Source organism: Watersipora subatra, chromosome 1 (genome assembly GCF_963576615.1).
Source record: "Watersipora subatra chromosome 1, tzWatSuba1.1, whole genome shotgun sequence".
Classification (NCBI taxonomy): Eukaryota; Metazoa; Bryozoa; class Gymnolaemata; order Cheilostomatida; family Watersiporidae; genus Watersipora; species Watersipora subatra.
The window spans coordinates 39,157,914-39,180,297 of NC_088708.1; the positions used below are offsets into that span (position 1 = coordinate 39,157,914).

At 35.6% G+C, this 22,384-nt stretch overlaps 2 protein-coding genes across 3 annotated transcripts in view; one reads left to right on the forward strand and one right to left on the reverse strand.

Annotated features, from left to right (window-relative positions):
- The window catches only part of LOC137398463 (transcriptional regulator protein Pur-beta-like), a 28,962-nt gene extending 27,971 nt beyond the window's left edge, over positions 1–991 (forward strand). For both annotated transcript variants that reach the window (XM_068084581.1, XM_068084587.1), the window contains exon 7: positions 186–991. In XM_068084581.1, the coding sequence (XP_067940682.1) occupies positions 186–344 (159 nt within the window). In that variant the 3' untranslated portion in view covers positions 345–991. The remainder of the gene's footprint in view (positions 1–185) is intronic.
- Positions 978–22,285, reverse strand: LOC137398489 (U1 small nuclear ribonucleoprotein A-like). The gene is made up of 6 exons (XM_068084605.1): positions 22,200–22,285; positions 5,582–5,665; positions 4,946–5,118; positions 4,684–4,799; positions 1,997–2,158; positions 978–1,415 (listed from the first exon to the last, which is right to left on the reverse strand). Exons 2-6 carry the CDS (start codon positions 5,643–5,645, stop codon positions 1,256–1,258), a joined length of 675 nt encoding a protein of 224 aa, XP_067940706.1. The 5' UTR covers positions 5,646–5,665; positions 22,200–22,285; the 3' UTR covers positions 978–1,255.
- Positions 22,286–22,384: the final 99 nt, after the last annotated feature.

Sequence of the window (22,384 nt, forward strand, 5' to 3'; positions counted from 1 at the left end):
GCTTTCCATAACCGCATGCTCAGTTGCATTCAGAACTTGTTCTTGCTGCATTGTGCAGTTTTGCTCGTGTCTAGTCTGATGCACTGAGCAACCCGCAAACAATGAATATTGATTGGCCTCACTTGTTTTGCACGTGTTGTCTATCATAGAATCCCACATGTCAATCTTTCACGTCTACCCTCCAGGTGCGTAGCAACTTCAGAACAGCAATTACTGTTCCTGAAAGAGCGTGGACACGACTACGTGATATAATCAGTGAATATCTGGACAAGGTGGAAGATGAGGGCCCAGCAGAATCTGGTGACGCCCCGCAGACCACAGAGGATTCGCAGTCACACGCCTAAAGTTGATATAGTTTAATTGACAAAAATTTCTTAATCAGTAATCTATCAGTGTCTTTAGAATCCCATTTGCCTGACATCAAGTGTTAGGGTTTCCTAATGGGCATACTCCATTAGGCACCGACAGCCTGGAGACATTTGGTGAAGGAGATGCTGAGCTAGTCACCATAAGTACCTCCAAACAGCTCTTAGTAATGTCTTGATATCTCTCTCTTTAATAGTTACTTTATCCACACAGATTTCTCTTTATGGTGCAATTCTACGCTCACCATAATATGTCTAATCGGAAAATATATTTTTGGATACAATAAGTTGGCATCCATATGTTGTGTATAGCTGTATCTCACTATTACAAACTCATTAAATTTCTGTTAATTTAGAGACCATTCTCTAGCCACTATAATGACTAGTATTCATGAAATGTAGTTATACCATTTTTGTTTTCTTTTTCTCCTTAACCGTCAATTGCAACAGTACCTGCACTTACGAGTCTTGCAAAGTAACAATGACACTGCAGTAGCTAAATATACTTTCAGTCAATGTGTTGAATCGTTTGCTGTAAATCTTTCTCTACATCTTCAATTATACCACAAATTTGTTTTGTCAGTAGCTGTAGACAGAATACAGTAATAAAACTTTGTTTGTTAGCAGTCAATTGGTTTATTTCTCGATAATTTCACTATTACTATTATGTACAGACCTTGGCCACAGGAACGCAATCCATTAGACACCTGAAAGAGCAGCAGCAGAAGCTAGATAGTTACAACCACTATACACACTATATACAGCACATCCAACCAAGTGCAATGTTGGTAAAGTGTACGTAATACATAATTATGACGAGGCGTAGCAATGCAATCTCAGTAACCAGGTCTCTGGTGTGTGCAATAGAGCCTGGGGTGATACTGTACCCCTTATTTTTTGGCGAATGTTATTTTCATTGCATGGGTTGGTGTAATTTTGAATCCTTGTAAAGCGCTCTTAGCGGCCCCAGACTGCGTCTCATTTTCAAATTCAACAAAAGCGATGTCATGACGGCCTGGCACCAGCCGGACTTCTTTAAATCCGGGAAATCTGCAAGTAACATGAGTGGCTACAGTACAAAAAGAATCAATATTGTGCTGCAGCTGATTGTTGTTTTGGCTTAGCCCGAGAAGACTACCTTTACAGTAAACTAATCTGCCTGCTTCAATATCTTAGATTCTCACACAAATATCGTAATTTTTTTGCTTTCGGTGCAAGCTGGTTTTTTGGATTTATTTTGAAGGTCAATAACAGCTTCACACAAACAACTGGTTATCTATATATAGACAAAGACATTCCCACACATTACGAGACATGTTCACTCAAATACATCCTCATGCAAATATTTGAAACCCATGAAATCTTTCAGAAATTTGGTAGGAAGTTGAGTCTATTAAAATAATATTTTTTATGGTTTCATTTAAGTTATGAACTAAGGTACCTAGCTGCTTAGTACATAGCTTTATGCAACTAATTCCAAATCAGAGTGAGTATGGCTAAGCAACTCTGAGGCAGTGGGATTGTAAGAATTGTTAATAACATGAACTAGCCTCTTTTTGAGACGAGATGTGGTAATGATTATAGATGACGAATGTAATTAGGTGAGCAAGTGAAAGAGAAAGGTAACTCACTGGTTAAAGAGCATAGACAACATCATCTCATTAGTTTCCTCTGGAAGATTGGTAAGGAAAAGAATTTGATTAGGCGGCTGTTCTGGAATAACTGCTGGCGGTCCTGCAGCCATTGTTGCAGCTGGCTCACTGCTCTGTGTAACCTGAGCAACAGCAACTGTCCTAAAATCAAATGATACTACATGACGCTATATCGAAAGATCAAAAATGCCTGCAGACAGCTGCGTTGTCATTCCACTGACATCCTACCACATGTAGAGAAATTGTCAACACCTGATTTAGCAAACATAGCGAAGGACGAGATGACTCTTGATTTACACAAGCTACTTTGACATTACATATGTGTAAGGAGCATGATTAAAATTGTAATCTTTGTATAGTAGGTATGTTTCCAGGGCATCGGTGTAATTTTTAGAAACTGATTCCACCTCTACACAGTTACCATTCTAACTTTTAAACTTCATATCATAAGTGTTTGGTACAGTTCAAATAAATTAGGCAAAGAATAAAACAACTAAGGTTTTAAACTTTTTCAAACAACAAACTTATAAAATTCCTATAACGAAAAAAGAGTTTTGTAAAAATATATTAGGAGAAAAAAATAAAACAACTGTAAAGGTTTAAAAGCAATTTTGAAATAATTAGCAAGTAATGGCTAAATCAGTGGTTCCCAACTGGTGGTCCATGGACTCCTAGGGGTCCACAGGAGGTTTTGAGGGGGTCCACAGGCTGGTGCTAGCATTGGTTTTTCTAGCTAGATATTCACAACTATTTCTGTCATAGTGGTTGGATCAAAGATATAAAACCCTAAAAGGATAGACGACGGCTATCAGATGGGCGGGGTTTAATGATCGAAGTCTGTTGGGATTGTGCTAGCCTGGGTTTCGGGGCTAATGCAATTTCCACGGGATGGTCACGTTGTCTTGTTAGGTTTTTGGGTTTAGACTTTTATCACCTATGTGCGTCAATCGCTGAGTAGTACCTGATTTCCGGTTAGTAGTACAAAACAACACAACCTGTAACCAGCAAACACATAATTCTCTCTTTCCCTCTTCAATTTCAGCGACATACTAAGATTCATAGAAAATAAAACATTTCAACTCACTTATTTTTACCAATTTTTAAATTGGTAGGGGTCTTATTATATGCTTAAATTTAAATATAATTTACCCGAAATCACCCGAACAACGGCCTTTTTTCCCTAGTTTTTAATTAATATTTTTCCACCTATAATATAAAATGGCAAACACTTTTGTCGTTGTCACATTGTTTGACCTGGCCAATAAGATGGGACAGCAGGCAAAGCTGTGCAGTGTAGTTTTCATACTCAAAATCTAAATGTAAAACCAAATTTGGTTCATTTCACAATGGCGACTATTAATATCATGAATGCTTGTTAATGGCAGCAGATCATAATTAATCATAACTGCTGACTGATCATAATTGTGACAATATTTGGCAACTATATTTATTTGACAACAAAATGAAACCAGCAGATCGGCAAAATAACTGAAAATGTTTAGGAAGATAAAACCATTGAAGAATTTTGGCCTTCCATGGTTCATCCATATTCACAGACAGCCAAACACGCCCTTCGAACTCTGCTCCCATTTGTGTCTACATACTTAGGCGAGTCTGCTTTCTCCTCCATGGTTGTTCTCAAATCGAAACAACGAAACCGACTGGGACTTGAAGACGACATTCGGTGCGCTTTGTCAACCATTTCCCCAAAGATGGAGAATTTAGTGAAAAATAAGAAGTACAATCCATCCCACTAACAAACTGACTACTGAAAATTAACAGTCAAAGCAATTTAGTATAGCATTGCTTTATGTAAGTAAATAAATAGAAACATGTCAAATCTATTGACTCTTATATTATTCTAATTTATAATGTACGCCAATTTACAATGCATTGTTATGAACACCATATATTATGATGTTTATAAAGGCGTCGATGACTTTTAGATAAAAAGCTCAGGGGATCCATGGCTCCAAGGTAGTTGGGAACCACTGGGCTAAATAAAGTCTGTTTTGCTACGACTACAATGAAAAATTATTTGGTATACAAATATGATTTTAATTCGTTTCAGTGTTGTGGCAAAGATGTTGTATAGAGTGGTATAGAAACCCATAGTAATCCTTCGTTTTTTCGTGACGTCATTCTATCGTTGTCTGCCATATTTATGGACAATTTTTATCGTTAAAACACGAGTTTTTGCAATTAATTATTGCAAATTTTTTATTTTAGTATCAAAACAACACCGAAAAATACTATTAATCAAGAAAATGACAATCGTTTTCTACAAAGATGGCGGCTTTTTCGTGGACGAGTGCATGTGCAAACAGGGTGATGACGTAAAAAAAACGATAGATTATCTAATGCAAACCACCTTGCGGTTAGGTGCGCATTTTTACAAACTTGTGGTTGCAATCTTCGTGAGTTCAAATCTAGTACAAAGTGTGTTTTGCATTCCTAGATTTTAACCGATATAGCTGGACAGACAGACAGACAAGGACAAATATTGAGAAATATATATATAGATGTGCGACACGAAACTTTAATGTTCTAGTCAATGATGCATTAATCACTAATCATTAGTCATCACATATAGCACGATATCAGTCTCCACAAACTAGCCAACAAGGAAAAATATTATACAATGGAACGCTGCAAGTAATACTGACTTCTTTTTCTTCTTTTTAGGCACATGATCATCGGTTTTGGCTCCCTTTTCTCTTGGAACAAATGTACCCTTCATCTTGGCAATGACATCCGAGTCTTTTTTTGAATAAGATATTCTCTAAACAGGCAAAAACAAAGCGATATGGACATATTGACATACTAAACTAAATTTTGTATGGGTCCTACACATGGATACAGATACTAGCCTGTACAATATCCACCACACAAAAAAGTGTAGCATTACAAATCCATGCATACACTCACCATAGGCTTATCATAGAATGGAAAGCCTTGCATTGATTGTAGGGCTTTCGTAGCGCTGTTAATTTCCTTGAATATAACAAAAGCCTGTCCACGCATTTTCAAAGTCTTCAACGCCACAATATCTAGTATCTGGCCAAACTGGGAGAAGATTGCATATAAAGATTTTTTCAACTCTAAAAGCAAACAAATGAGCAAATATTTAAATAAAGTCAAATGACAGAGAATCTTACATTATCCTAAAAGCTCCCATTGTTCGGTATATATCCAAGTACAACTTGTCCAAATAGCATTTTCTCTACTTTACTTGTACTACATTACATGATAAGCTTCCCAATGCCAAGAGTTGGAGCATACAGGAACAAACATCTTGGGAGTATGTTATGAAATTAATTAGGCCCTTAATTATGCTCCTCAAACTTTGGAAATTAATTTTATGAGTGCAACAAAGTCTGAGAATCTGAAATGGTCTCACTGAGACACATCACAACACATCTATTGGTTTGAAATGTATGCTAAAAGTAAACTAGTGCTAATGCAGTATCACAATGAGTTCCAACTTGTCAGTGAAATAAAAAAGACTTACACATATGGAAGACACATACATGCACATAGGGCAAACAGTAAACTATATCATACCTTCTTTCTTTATCTTTTCATTGAGGTTGTTAACATAAATCGTATGACTAGGTCGATTATCCATTTTGAAGTTTTAGTGGGCTGCTGTAGAATATAAAAAAGAAATTTTATGGCTATATCAACACTTGGATGTCATAGCGAATGCCTAATACAATTGCATCTAATAACTTTACTAGGTGACCAGGCAAAAAAAGAGCCGTTTTACGTAAGAAAAACTGTTTCTACAAACATTCAATTAACTAGAAAATTAATTAAAAATTTCTGAAAATTCCAAGTAAAAGAATTGCTTTGTTATCCATTGGGCGCCACCTAAAAATGTATGATTACCGTAAGACCTCTAATTGAACGCCACTTCTATTTGACCAACCCTATAGGAAAAGGGCTGAAGAATAAAGCGACACCCTTTAAAGATGTGGTTGCGTCAAAAAGGTCGATTTAATGAAATTAAGACCAATAGAAGGCTAAAACATCAGCTACAATTTGATGTCATTTTTGTCTTTGTACACTAACCCTGTCCAGAGATACACGTATATGGGTTTGAATGAGGCCATCTTTTAAAAAGCTCAGATCCGAGTGGGTGCTTCGTTAGTGACATAACGAGTGATACATCTGAAAAGAGTCCACGAGCGATAAATATCAGATCTCTTCATTAGCCAATCATCAGCACAAAATATTTATATAGGTCATATTAAATGTTATCGCTCATAAAACAGGTTGTCTGTGATTTTGAAGATTCTGGTTATTAGGGATCTTACTCTATTACTAGTTAGTCACACGGATTGACTAGTAGTAGATTCTACTAGCCACGTGCATCGACATTTAATTGCCATCGTTAATTTACTGAATTACTGCACTGACACGTTTTATTGACGAACAACAGAATTGTAACAATGCGAAGGTGACTCAAAGTTTTCTGAGCGTCAGGTGATTGAAGGTTGGGGCAGACCAGTTATGGTTCAAGCTGACAGGCGTCAACAGTGTTATGCTGCAGAGAAAGATAGGAGAATGGAAGTAAATTTATCTTTAACTATGAGTATCCTTCACATATATTCTAAACTAACGGTAATAATTTTATTACTCATGAATACATCTACTAATCCCACGACCAAACTCAAGCGAAGCGAGTGTTTGGGAGCTTTATAACGAATGCATATGCGCACACAACTCCCGAAAAATTATCCCTCAACGGCCGTAACCAAACCCTTGTACCGAAATCCCATCAAAAAATTTAACCAATTTTGTGTAGAGTCGTTTAAGTATAATGATACAAAACACATATAAACCTATTTAATTATGTTACTAAGTCTTTGAAAAGTTGAGACAATATCCTAAAACTAACCCATCTGATCGGATTATACATACCTAGACAGATAAATTTGGTCTAAAATCGCCATTAAAACCTGACAAGCCTTTTTTAATCAAAATTAAGACTGGCAAACAAAGCGAACTATTAAGCCGTGCGCATTTCACAAGAAAAACGTGCACATTTCACCAGTTTATGGCATTGTCCAATTGCCGAAGGTTTCTGTAATTAACGTAGAAGTACTGGAAGGTTATCGTTTTTTTTGCCAATTTTATTATTCGATTTAATTATTCGATTTTATAAGATTATTATAAGATTTAATTATTAGAATAATTATTCGAATTTACAAGATCGAAGTATATAGTGACCGATGATGCGCAATATGTTACTGTTATTATTTTTCTAAAGATTTTGTTTCTGATGTTACGGCTAACGGCTGTGCCCAATATCGCGGTACCGCCAAGCCATTTTTAATATCTGCAAAATTAAGTAATAGGCCTCCATTTAGATCCTTAGATATACAGCTATTTCTATGACAACCAACTAAAATCTGTTTAGATTTTTAAATTCAGCCTAATTTTTTGGATATAGTGTAAATTCAGAAATCTAAATAAATATCACAACTTCTTGATATTAGTTGCTATTACGTTTTGAAATGTAAACAAAATTGTTGACATTTCATTGGTTTTCGCTTCTCAAACTTTAACACCAGTTTTCTCAGAGCTATGTTTTCGCACTAATGGTAAACATGCATTCAGTTTATTGACCATAAAATCTGCTGTAATTAAGCTAGAATCAAATTTTTTGTCGCAAAATAACTGAGAATTTTCTCCTTCTGCTAGTGCAGATAACTCTAAATCTCACACGCCCGACTTGAAGATGTGGTTGCGTCAAAAAATTCGATTTAATGAAATTAAGACCCATAAAAGGCTAAAACATCAGCTACAATTTGATGCTATTTTTGTCTTTGTAGACCAATCCTGTCCAGAGATATATGCGTTTGAATGAGGCCCTCTTTTAAAAAGCTCATGTTCCAGCGGGTGCTTCTTTCGTGACGTCACAAGCAATATATCTGAAAAGAAACCACGAGCGATAAATGTGAGGTCGCTTCCTTAGCCAATCATCCGCGCAAAAATTTTATATAGGCCGTAATAAATGTTATCACTCATAAAACGTGTAGTCTGTGATCTCAAATTTAGGGATTTTACTCTATTATTAAATCGCATGGACATCGATATTTACTAAATTAATTAACATCGTTACTTTAATTAATTACTCGATCGACACATTTTACTGGCGAACAACATACAAGTAATTGTAAAATTGCTGTAAAGTTACTGCGAAGGTGACTCCGAGTTTTCTTGGCATCAGGTAGTCAAAGTTCTACGGAGGAAGATCGGAGAATGGAGGTAAATTTATCTTTTACTTTGAGTCTCCTATAGAGTTGCTTGTTGAGTTTACATTCAGATTATATTTCCCTGTTTGAGGCTAAAATGTAATTTCCTGCGCGTGCGAGATACGTATGTACAGTGAGTTCTTGACAGCTTCTTTTTAATCTTTAGCATCTAGCTATACAATGGCTTAGATTGATGAATATACTAAAGGTAATATTTTAGTACTCATTAATACATGTACTAATTAATAAAATTATAACTTTTTGCTATCACTAATCATCGTTTTATATTTTTCATCGGTTCACCTAGCTACATTTGCTTCAAACTTTCTGTGGCAGCTTTATCTAGCAAATTAGATTTATGATTTGACATTAGATGTTCACTTTTCACTTGTAGAAAGTGAAGAAAATCGATTGATCAATGCAATTCTTTAATTTCCAGAACCAAAGCTCCGAATCGTTGGCTTGGCGTACTTGTGCCTTTTTTAAACGGTTATTTGTTTTTAAAATTACACTTGCAACCTATTTAACTCCCAATTTGAAAGCTTTCAATAGATACGCTTTAGAATGACATATCTATGAATGACATATATTTATTGCATTTGTTTTACTGATTACAGAATGTTTATGTCGTCCCACCAGCCCAAGCAGCTTTGTCAGTGTGGAAACTGCCATAAAGGGGAAAGAGAGACTTGAATGTGTGCTGCATAAACTATGATGTTTTGTTTGAGTTTGTTGCAGTAGATGAATTTGTCTTAGTGTATCAGCTAAAACTATGTGAGTGGCCACGACTTGATGAATATTTTTAATAAAAGCTTTATGCCGAGATGAAAATATTTTTGCTTGTAACAATTATATAATAAAATAATATTGTTGAAGATAATGCAAAACATGATTTGCAGAATATTGTAGTGAATTGGATATGGTATATGGATGTCCGCTGAACTGGAGAATGTGAGTTCAAATTCAGTTTGCAGCAGACTTCTCATCCTTAAAACTCTATCCCTATGTATATTCTTTCCAAAGACGCGGCTTACTTACGGTAGAAAGAAACTAGTACTGTAGTCGGTGTAGGCAATGATATTCAGCCCCGCCCCAGGAATAGGCGACGAACATAAGGTGGGCGGGACTTATGGAAGGCTGTATATCGTTAGTATGGGTGGCGGCGGAACTGTGCTGATACAAAGACGTTATTCAACATAGTTAGCTTGACAGAACTACCGTAGACCGGTAGAATTGGTAGTCGGTACCTAAATGTTTACACAACATTTGGAAAAAGTGAGTGGAACAAATTTTCAACTTTCGTTATTTGATGCCTTTGAAACATTCATAATAATGCATCTGTAGCTGGATTTAAAATTTTATTCTAACCAACATGAGCAAATACAAAATAAGATATGCCAATAGAGCCGCGTAGGACTAGACTTTTATCGCAAATAGCCGATGTGAATACGAGAGATAGAGACAGGTTGTATAACGCATGACATCATTTTGGGCAAGTCTGGGCATGTTTTTTTTGACGTGAGCGTTTTTACCGCGATCACCTTTTTTCGATTTTAATCTTCAAATATCTTGACAATCAGATCGCCTAACACAACAAACAGCATATCAACTGATAGACAAAAAGATTATGTTTTTTTAAAATCGACTCAAATTTGACGCAACCACATCTTTAATTGAAAGCTACCTCCATTTGACATTCTTTGATTTTTACGAACCCATACTAGCAAATGATCAGTAAAAAAGTGTCCACAAAACCATACTGATAATGACATTATACCAGTAACAATTAGTTGCTTTGTTGTTTCTGTTGGTAACGAAGTCCGTTTTCAAACTCCAAAGCTTCTCAGTCTTTTCGCTAAAACTCTGAAAACAACACTATAGAAACAATTAATAAGTGTATCAGGCTAATAGTAGTTACTCGTTTAACGTGGTCTTGATACTTTAACATATGTTAAAAACGGTTTACATTTACGTCGGTATATGAATGACTAGTTTTAGGATAAAAGTTGTGCTTAGCTTCCATGCTGCTAAAAGTTCATCATTATTTGTACGAAATGCAATGCGTAAAAGTTTTACTTTGATAAAAAGTTGTTTGGACGCTAAAATTGACTAGTTCAGCAGTGTAGAAGAAGAGTTGAGGTCAGAAGACATTGTGGAAGGTATTGAACAGTTAGATGTTTGCTCCATCAAAAGCAACCATCACAACGCAACTGACTGGGCAAAGGATGCAAATATTTTTATTCCAAAAATGTTCCAAAATTTTTTGCGTCTGCATGTATTATAAGTTTGGTTCGTTTATGTCACTTGTTTTTGAATGTATAATTGTAGCATTTTATAGATTATTATTAGTATATAACTTACAAATTTTTAGATTCATAGCATATTATTTAATAGTGCTCATCCTTACGATTATCGTAATTCGGTTTAAAATGGATCGACGCCCATAAAAACTCTTCCATCTATATAAATCTCAAAATTTGTCATTTGTCCAGCTATAGCAATTAAAATCTAGCAATGATAATACGTTTTGCATAAGATTTTATCTCAGAACCTCCCATTCTCGAGATGAGAAGCTAACTCACTAGGCTACAAGAGATGCAATGAATTCATTGGGCGATATGAGTTACCATCTGGGTTAAAATACACATAGCAACTCTTCATTACAGCGTAGCGTCGCTAAGTCTTGCTCTCATGGCTTTTATTAGTAAGTTTAATTAGTAATACAAATACTAGCTTACTCAAACTAGCCAATGGCAACTACATCGCCTGCCACTGTTTATAAGCTGTTTTAAATACCCGTGCAATGTCGTGCTTTCGGCTAGTTGCCCATAAAAAGCCAGTTTTGGCTGAAAACGGTAGCAAACAAGGAGTGCAATGAGCTTTTATACAACATTGTTAAACATAGTTAAAAATAAAATACGCCTTCAAATTTAGAATGGAATAAAAAATTGAAAGTTGCAACAAATTGCACAGCAAGGCACAGGCTTAAATATCATCGCAGATTAATTGCAAGCCATATAACCTGCTAGAGACATTTCTTGGCTTCCCAATGCATATTTGTTTAGAAATATTTAGGCAAGTTGGAGGTAAATTAGCAGATTTATTGCATCCAAAAGGTTTAATGTCACTCCACCCGAAGGAAACTGCAAAATATAGGCGACATTCGCTTCACCCATAAAAGCGTAATATTAATCTTCTCAAAACTCTGACCTGCTACTTGAAAAATACAACACCAGCCTTTAGTTGACCGCCACTAGAAAATGGTTGAAAAAAGGGCTACTGCGTTCAAATAAAGTTTTTACAGTAATCAACACCAATGACCAATATGGTAATATAAGTTTGGTTCAAGTGATTCAAAAAGCAAGTTGCTCTCAAACAAACAGGCCTTCATGTTGTAGCCAAAACAAGGATTGATGAAAACAATCCATCGCTTTTTTGACATCATCAAGCCGTTTGAACATGTGCTCGTTCACGAAAAAGCCGTCATATTTGTGGAAAACGATCATTATTATTTTATTTAATAGTATTTTTTGGTGTTATTTTGATACCTTAGCAAAAAAAATGCAAACAAAAGCATCGTTTTCAAAAATTTATTGCAAAAGCTTCGTGTTTTTAACGACAAAAGTTGTCCATAAAGATGGCCGACAATGATAAAATGACGTCACGAAAAAATGAAGGATACAAAAGTTGTGGATGGATATATAATGGTATATGGAGTAAAGATGCATTTTGATAATGTAATTAACGTAAAATTTCTATTTGAACACCATGGCGCTCTATTTTTTAAACCTTTCTCCTATAGTAGTATTTTATTAGAGATGACGTTCAAATGGAGGGCGGTGATGTATTTTTTAACTAGGTCGACAGAATTTTGAGAAAATAAATTTAATCCTTTCAAGGGTGGAGAGCTATATACTCGTCTGCTACTGTCTACTACTCGTAGCTACTGTCGGCTATATTTTACACTGGCAGAGTGACGCTACCGACTATATTTTGCACTCTCCTGCATTAATGGGGTGAGCGGCACATTAATGCCGTCGGCCTCAGCATTTTTGTTAAACCATTTTTTATATATGCCGACGTATTAAGGTCCGGCCACACGTAACGAATTATTCTTTCATTCTGACCGAATTCACGAGTTTCACAGAATTCACATATTTGTTCGGCCGAATATCCCATAATCGTCTGAGCTGTGCATGCACACCGAATTCGTCAACGAAACGCTTTCAATTGGCTAACCAATTTTTTTAGCGAGCACGACTCTAGTAGCTTTGACAAGTGGTATAGTCCAAGACACGTACGACGACACGCAATAAAAGTATGACCGCGATATGACTTTATACATACGATGCAACTGCCTATATGCACTAGAGATAGCGACTGTTTTTACGACGGAGCTTTTGCTGCATAAAAAGAAATTATTATTATTGAAAAAGAAACAATTTATAGCTACTAAAACATTTAAAAGAAATTACTAGATACACGATGAGAAGGTTCTGTCATGGTGAACCAACGAGAGAGAACCCACAATAGCGCATATAGGCCGTTGCATCGTATGTATCAGGTCATATCGCGGTGATACTTTTATTGCGTGTCGTCGTACGTGTCTTGGACTATACCACTTGTCAAAGCTACTAGAGTCGAGCTCGCTAAAAAAATTGGTTAGCCAATTAAAAGCGTTTCGTTGACGAATTCGGTGTGCATGCACAGCTCAGACGATTATGGGATATTCGGCCGAACAAATCTGTGAATTCTGTGAAACTCGTGAATTTGGTCAGAATGAAAGAATAATTCGTTACGTGTGGCCGGACCTTTATTCGTTACGTGTGGCCGGACCTTTAGACAAAGTTAAAGGTTGACTTGCAATAAAATTCACATTACAGTTATTTGGTATCAAAAGATTCACCATGTCTTACTCTGTTGTGTTGTAGGTGGAAAATATGTGGGAATGTGATTACAAGCTCTTAAAAGCTAAAAAACGAACAGTTAATCGCAGCCACACAAGAGTAGTAGTAGTTTGGATTCTCTTTCCAAAACGGCTCAAATGTGACGTAGCTGTGTGAGATGGTTTCTGTTTACGCTTTCATGCAACCTTATTCGTCGAAATATTTTCACAAATATACTTCACACATGCAATAAAACCATGTCTATTGTTCTTACACATCTGTTTTATCGTCATTGTAAATGCTGTTACTTTTAGCAGTGATATCTTATAACTTGCCGTAAAAATTCATTTAATTTTTTAGCCTTACCTCGAAGGAGTACATATCATTGTCTGATAATCATGACGAGCCTGTTGGTCACCTGTGATAATCGAAAAGTGCTGCAAAAATTATTTGCGAAGTATTGGGTCACATGATCAAATTACGACTTGCCGATTAGACCAGGCCGAAACAAAACTGTAAAGTAGCGAGTATCTATATTTAATACGGGGTCATCGGTAAAACCCGAAGTGTTTGTCATAAACTAGTGCTACGCTAAGTTTTATATTGAGCTTTTTATTGGCCTTTTAATTCACACGAGAACATCACATGACACAACAGTAATCAAATTTCATGGCTACGTCATCGAAATAAAGAGATTCCAATCTACGGCGGCTATTCGTTTTTGAGCTTTTAAGAGCTTGTAATCACATTTCCACATATTTGGCACCTACAACACAACAGAGTAAGACATGGTGAACCTTTTGATACCAAATAACTGTAATGTGAATTTTATTGCAAGTCAACCTTTAAACAAGAGACTACTTTGATTAAAACATTAGTCGGATGCAGTTATTCATTGTGATAGCGTCGTCTTCAAAGTTTAAAAAAAACAAAGCTCTGAAGTTAGAAACGGACTTCGATACGCCATAACATTGGCTGCGATTACATCATGCCGAGACCTGAGGAGTATTCTCATCATTCATCAAAACGCTTTAAAGTCGTCAGGTCAGATTGTAAACTACATTATGGATGAATTTGAAGGCAATGGATCAGATTTAGACCTGATCGATTTTGAATCAGAGCATAGTTCTGATGATTGTAACGATCGATTGTAACGATGATTGCAACCACTACAACAACAACAAAAGGATTGATGGCTATTGATGTAACTGAGTCATTATTAGCACTATTTTGTGGTCAGTTTTCTATTGATCACTTTCTATTATGGTTTCATAAAAATCAAATGTGAAAGTGGAGGTCAAATAGAGTTGGCGTTTAATTAAAGGGTGGCGCTGCAATTTTCAAGCCTTTTATAGTGACGTTCTATTAGAGGTGGCGTTCCAATAGAGGTTTTATGGTAAGTTATAATAATTGTAAGATGTTTTGAATGGTATTCATAAAGCTTTTACATTATAAGTTGGTTTCAGGGATCATGAACACGTAGGAACTGTAACTACATTAAATTTCATAAAGTTTTGGAAATTATTCTTTTATTACAATTAAACAAATGTGAACTGACACTTTGTTATGCAACGCGTTGAGGTACTTGTAATGAGACAAAATATTGCTATCAGCAAAAACCTTACCTTCGGTCAACTGCTGAACTGTTACATATACAATTTTAACTATAATAAAAGCTGCATGGCACGAGAACCAAACTGGCATGTTCAGCTTAGCAGCCAGCACACTACTAACTGCGCTACTCAACCACTTTGCTGCACTGCGGATTAATTGTGCACCTATCTATTACCCATGACAATCTCTCACGGTGCACTCAACTGCCAGGATATTAATATGTTATAAGCCAAGTTTTTTAGTTAAAGCACATAAATTACATAATTTGTTTATCATATATTTCAATACATCAGTCTTGGCTTACGAATGAGCCATTGTTTGTCATGGTGAGACAGACATTGGTTGGTGTTTATACGTAGGATTTCGCCTGAGCTATACCGCAGAAATTTTCAATGGTATAGGCTCGAAAATTGTGACGCAACAATTTTCATATTCGGTGTTGTGTGCTCTTACCACTAATTTTATCGCTTACCGCTTGTATTTTATCAACTATGATAATGACGCTAGTGGCAGGCGAAGGTAGGACAACTCCAGAGAACCAATGAAGATGACAAAGGAATCAGTGTCATTAGCTCTCCATGTACAGATTATTTTTATGATAAATAACTCAGATTCTAAGCACCATACTATGTTTTCCCGATGATCTTATGCACTAGCCCTCTCTTTTTATTGTGATGTTGAGGGGCCCGACTGAGACTAATTAATTTCAACCATTGCATGATCTCACGAAAGTGTGATTGACATATAGTCCTAGGGCCACGCAACTGCAGGTCACAATTTAATCAATGTGATTTCACTACCTTTACCAACGATAGTAGATTTATTGAAGCATAATCCTATTTATAAAGCATTTAGAATCATATATATAAAACGATGTGATAATAATTACAATAAATTAGAGCTGCACAACGATTATAAAAATTAATCGCGATTAATAACTGGTCTGAACCAGTTAATCTTCAATTAATCTTAGAATTAATCTAACAAAAACCTGCATATTCAAAAACAAATAATACAGCTACATATAAATTAATTATATTTGAGACAATTATTAGCAGGAGTACATGTTATGTACATAAGTTACAATGTAATAATTATTAAGAGTATGAAAAAGTCTATGAAAGTATATAATTAAGTCAGCCAAGAGTTGAGGCAGGATAGTTTATTCACATTATCCGAATAAAGAGATGCCCTTTTCCTACATACAATATTGCTAGCTTTAGGGAATAGCCACTCGCAGGGGACAGTAGTAGTAGTTATTGTCTGCGACAGCTGGTGATGATTTCTGCGCGGTAGGATGAGAATTAGTTAAATTATATCTTAATGATGATGTGCTGTGGTGGTAGGCAAATTCTTTCTGGCATATATCGCAATTCGCTTTCTTGTTTACGCTTCCAACAACGTACGGAAATGCGCTACCTAGTACGGAAGACATTTTTCTGCTTTCATGTTCCAATAAAGTGTCAATCTTATATTACTAATATTCTAAAGCCGAAATATGATTGGTATTTTTTTGAAAGATAAAAATACATGTATAATTTACCTAAGAAAGTTTTTAAAAATAAACGAAAAATAGACTGAAAGATATTAAATAATACTGAAATCGCTTTTGTTGCTATTGCCTAGAAACATGTTCGAATGGCTAAAAACATGGCCGCTTACGGCTAGATCGGCGCAGTGCTTATGCATCGCACTGTATAAACAAGTTTTATGTTAGCGACTCACTTTGTGTTTTCATAGTTGAGTGCAAAATAATTGTGGTTGTGTATAATTGGTAAGAGAGTGTTGCTTGTCATAGTATTTATCTGTTAGTAGATTAAATAGTAGTAACCTGCTAAATGCTAAATATTGAACAATACAAAGGAACCACATGATCACCACCTCGGTTGTATTTTATTTGAAGATTTAATTGGCTCAACTCAGTTAATCGTTTATTTGTATTGATCGCGTTAATCGTTCAATTAACGCGATCATTGTGCAGCTCTATTATAAATGTTTAACCCTTTCGCAAGCAAAGTTTTTTGGGCTATTTGAGACCCTCCCCCCCCCCCGGGCGGGGGGATTAATTTTTCACAAAATTCTCTAGCTATAGTAATTTTGAAAGCATTTGCCCTTGCAGAGGTCTACACCACAGTCTTGACATCATGTGCTTATTATTGTTCCTCTATAGCTTTGCCTTTGCCTATAGCCTTTGGAGGATGCCATGACAGTAAAATAAAGTTGTTGCACTCTGGGAAAATATTCAGAAAGCAGTAACAGAAGCATAAACAAGCTACAAACAAAAATCTCCAATTTATTCAAATACGTTTTTATTTCGGATTTTTCGTTCGTTTAGTATTGCAAAAACGATCGTTTTTTTTCTCAAAACGGCTAATTTTTTTTGTCGCTAACAGAGACCAATATATTTTAGTTTACTATGAGTAAAAAAATTAAAGGAAAAAAACGCAATAAGCTAACCAGAAATCAATTTATAAAAAAGTTCGCACGGCGAAAATAATAGTCGCTCAGCCCATTGGCGTCAGTATTGCGAAACGACAATGTCGCTATGCCTGCAAAATGGTTAAAATGAACGAAAAGATAAAAAAAGAAAACTCTAACAATCACCCGAAATCTATTAACCCAGAACATGTGTTTGTATTGGTGGAGCGTTAGCACAATCCTCGGTTATTGTTGATAATCTAGAATGCTAGTTTATTATTAGCGCTCTCTGGGTTTAACAGCACCGATTGTCACAGAGAAAAGCAGCCTCAATGGCAGCGAAAGGAATGGACTACCTAAGGCTAAATAATAATTATGACATCACATTGTGGGAACCGCAACCAAGTGTTTTTTTATTGCAGGACATACGTTTGACACCCGTTTTTCAGTTCTATTATTCTTTGTGTATTGAATATAGGCTCATTCGAAAGCCAAGACTGATGTATTGAACTATATAATAAAAAAATTATATAATTTATGTGCTTTAAGATCATAGTGATAGGCCTGAACACTGCGGCTTCCTACGAAGATGAGAACATAAGATGAACAGTTCCACAAGTTATCTGGTGAGCGTGTGGTGTAGGAAAAATGATTCACATTCTCACCAAAAACTTCAAAGCTACTTCTAATTTATTTTTTGATTGTAAACGAGGTAGCCTTATGTTGTTTTCGTGCTTTTTGGGAATGGTTATCGCCTCTCTCACTCCTACAGCCTTACTGTCATTAATTTGGAATGGAAAAGATGCAATCTATGCCACGAGACTCTACAGTTTTTAACACTTTGAAGCCTAACCTTGTATACACAAAGAAGTTCCGTGATGTTAGACAGTACTAACAACTTTCAATTAAGCAAAAACACATATGATAGCACAATATCTCTTGAACTGAATATAATTTTGAAGCTCGTAGCTTTGAAGTTTGTAAAACTCAAAGAAAACAAATAGAAAACAAATAGAGTATATAGTAAATGGGTTTATCAAAGATGTGAGGTAAACATAGGTTAGAGGTTACTAAAGAAACATGGTTGATAAAGCGGGTATATTTTTTTATGAATAGAAAACAAATAGTTTTAGTGTAAAGCTCTTTTACTGAAAAGAGAAAGTTTTGTAGTTTTGTCTATTTTTTATCTTGATTACCAATAATTTTAATTAGTGTCTTGTCATTAAGAACTAATGTCCTGGCAGCCGCCATTTTTCATTTCTCGGCAATTACAAGTCCCCTTGGTATTACAGCAATATCCCAAGAAACAAAAGCCCAATCGACTTGAAACTCCTGAATTACAGTCATACTTCGACTTACGAGCTTAATGCGTTCCGAGACTGAGCTCGTATGTCAATTTACTCGCATGTTGGTGCAATTTATTTATATATAGAACAATTAAATATATATTGATTGGTTTCCATACTCTAAAAGATGCAAATGAAACACTCAAAACAAGATATTGTAACAGAAAGGACATGTTGGTTATTGTCCTACACATGCTTTCAAAAAGCAACAAATAAAAAATAATGCAATGAAATGTGATTAATTAAAATGTAAAATTAAATAGGCCTACGTACATACAATAGCAGCTAACGCTAGCATTTGCCAGGGAGGGAAATATAAGACATAAGTTATCCTTCATTACAACAGTTGACTTTGATAAATTTAGATTTTATCAAAGTCTTAAAAGACAAACTTAGAAGCAAACCTAAAAGCAAACTTTCATTTTTAACTCAACGTAATTAAAATTTCTTCGGCGTTCATAGTTTGAAGTTTCTCGCTGGTTAGCTAATTTTTCGTTTGTTCCGCTCTCACAACTAGCCGGCCGTTTTAAGATAAACTTATCTAAGGACGCTTGCCTTTGTCCTTTCAACATGTTGCGATTAGGACGAACACAGGTGTAATCACAAAGGGTTAATGCACGACCACTAGCCAACTTGTCCGAATGTCTATTTTTATAGTTTTGATAGATAGAACCAGCCTTTTCACATAGCATCGTTTCAGTTACGCTGTCACCGGCCAATTGTTTATCTTTTATCCCATGCCTGAGCAATCTCTCCATCAACAGTCGTGAAGATCGCTGCGCCGTTTAGAAACTATGGTTAGGCCTTTCGCGAACTAAATGCCCTGAATATAATCTTTCTGTTTGAAAATTGTGGATGTATTTCTGTCATATTGCTGAGCTAGCTCAATTATGCATACACATTTCGCATATTTTTCAATAATTTTCCGTTTATGTCAATTGTTATCATTTGCTTTTCTTTGCATATCTTTCATTTTACTGGCAAACTTATGGTTCGGTCTACGCACAGTACTTTTAATTCACATAATTCTGCACTGAAAATCGCGCAAAAATAACACGGTACAAAAGTATAACCTGAGCAGTTGAAAAATACAGAGTGATGCTGTTCTCATAAAACACCTCCGACATACTTGGCAATTGACTTGCGTGCTCGTATCTTAAACATGGCTCGTATGTTAGTGCTAAAACTTGCTTAAAAGCTTGCTCGTATCTCAAGTTTCTCGTAAGTTGAAGTATTACTGTATACTACAAACGTACACCGCACAAAACGACAACAATTTAACAATTTCGTAATGCTGTGTAAACCAGAAGCACAGAAAAAACGTAACTACGAAACGTTTACCCAGGGGTAGGATTAGAAGAAAAACCATTTCCCTGAATTAGCTCGGGCTCAGGCTTCAGTGTAAACAGGCAAACCAGGACAAAATCTGTTGAAATATAATTATTTTTCAAGTTTCTACATTTTTGAATTTTGATGCTTACGATCTGTTTTAGATTCCTGCTTGAACAACGCAGCTTAATTTTGGCACATTCATGGAATAGCTCATTTGGAGTCATACATTTGCAGTCATACAATATTTCAACATTTGCTAGCCTTACAAAGCAGCCATACTTGTTCTTATCATGTTTTGACACAGCAAATTCTTAATTGACATGAAAAGTATATTTCTGCCAATCAAATTAATAGCAAAATTTTACAATAAGATAAAACAGCATAAGGCATAACAATAGAAGATGTAGTTGAAAACAAATGATTACAATATTTTAAAACACCAAAATTCCTTAATCCTTTCACTGCCCTACGCGAGTTTATGCGAAATCTATGATCGACTGCCGTGGACACGATTTTTGCGAAATGTGTGTAAATTTTGTGTAAATGTGTAGCAACTGAATATTATTGACTCATGACAACATAACCAACGATCGTTGGTACTTCTAAGGCATTGACAGTGATGTCCGAATAGTTCTCTAAAAAATAAGCCTATATTCGTGATGAAAAAATCAAAAACGTACACTTTTATTCTGATGCTCAAACTCTTTAGTTAAAATGAGGCTTCCGCATGCAACTATTATGTTAAAAAAGGAATAGCTTTTATTGATGGCATTACAGCCGATTCAGTTGCTGACTTTCGTGAATACTCAGATAGTGAAAGTGACAGCAGTGACTCTCATGGCAGTGAAAGTAATAGTGTTGTAAGAGTAAGGAACATGGTATAGGATCGTAATAGCTTCATAGCGATGTTGGCTTCACATGGCTTAAAGGTTGACTTGCAACAAAAAACTCACATTATAGTTATTTCGTATCAAAAGATTCACCCTGTCTTACTCTGCTGTGTAGTAGGTGCAAAGTATGTGGAAATGGGATTACAAGCTCTTAAAAGCCCAAAAACAAATATAAAACATATGCTGCATATTAAAACAGTCGCATAAGCTAAAAGAAAAGTGATACACAATCATAAGAATAGCTGTAATGGACAGCCAAAACTAATGTAAATTCAGTGTTAATCAGACCATGTAAAATTGACATATTTTAAACAGATTGGCACTCAAAAACCTACTGAACAATAATCATGAATGACGGATGTGACAAAAACACGATAACTTCAGGCAACTTGGGGATTAGCTAGCACATACCCAAAAAAATTACAAAAAGCTTAGTACTGCAGTCAGATCCATTTGTGATCCAAACATCAAATCTTGGATCTGTTGAATTTTTTTTGTTTTCAGGCACACTTGTCAAGTTGGACTAACTAGAAAGGGAAATAAAATGGATGTGAAAATTAATAAATTCAATGACCCAAGCAATTGCAATTGTGATGATGGGTGCGACAGTGGTACCTAAGGAGTTCTTGCAAAAAAACGACTACTTTTATTGCATTGCCTATAATGACATAAATATAATTACTTTGAAATAATAGGTCTATCATGATCATTGAAAGCTACTTATAGCAAATGTACGTACACCATGCAGTTTTTACCTCAAACTTTTTATGAGAATGAGAGCTATTTCAATAATTGATGTAAAGAGGATTTTATGTTATTCTGATAGTGCAAACTTTATGATGCTACTAACACAGAGCATTGAAAGTTTGTTGCATGACCCATAGTAAGCAAAACAAAAATTACGGTATGTCGATTTAGTGATGCAAACCATGAATTAGAATGCTAGCGATGATTATCTTAGGTTATGTTTATTTGAAGTCTTGCTTATAACAATTTCCGACCAACCCTGTAGTGTTTATTAAATTGTAGTAAATTTTACGATGTAATAATTCTATTTATAACGATAGTAGTAGTAAGGTTCATGTAAATGTTGCGAGCAAGTACAAAATAGCTCAGATCTACAGGCTTGGTAATCAGATCGGTAGAGTCGGGTCAAGCAAGAGTTTGTTTAGTCTTTGGAAGCGTTATATCGATTTCAACTCATAATAGGTTTGTCGATAGGCTAAGAACTTGCACTTTATGGTTTGGTGTTACAATACTGTTTCATGACCTAACGAGAAAAAAAACTCAATAAGACAGCAACGCCGCCAATTAAACAAAAGAAGAAAGCTGACATACGAATTTAGTGGCGAGCAATGGGCAGATAGGTAAGGCCTTGGCTTTTACTAGACATTTAGCTATTTACATTTAAAAACAATAACGTAGATTATATCCAGACTTATCCACGTCAATGGAATAAAAAAGATTAAATCACGTTCTCTTGAGCTATTGCAAAGGGAAGTCAAGTTAAAGCGCCTTGCGCATGCCTACCTCACAAAACATAAATCACAGATCGTATAGTATTTATCCAGCCGTGAATCATAGACATCTATGTACAGCTCTAAGCTAATTACAAAGC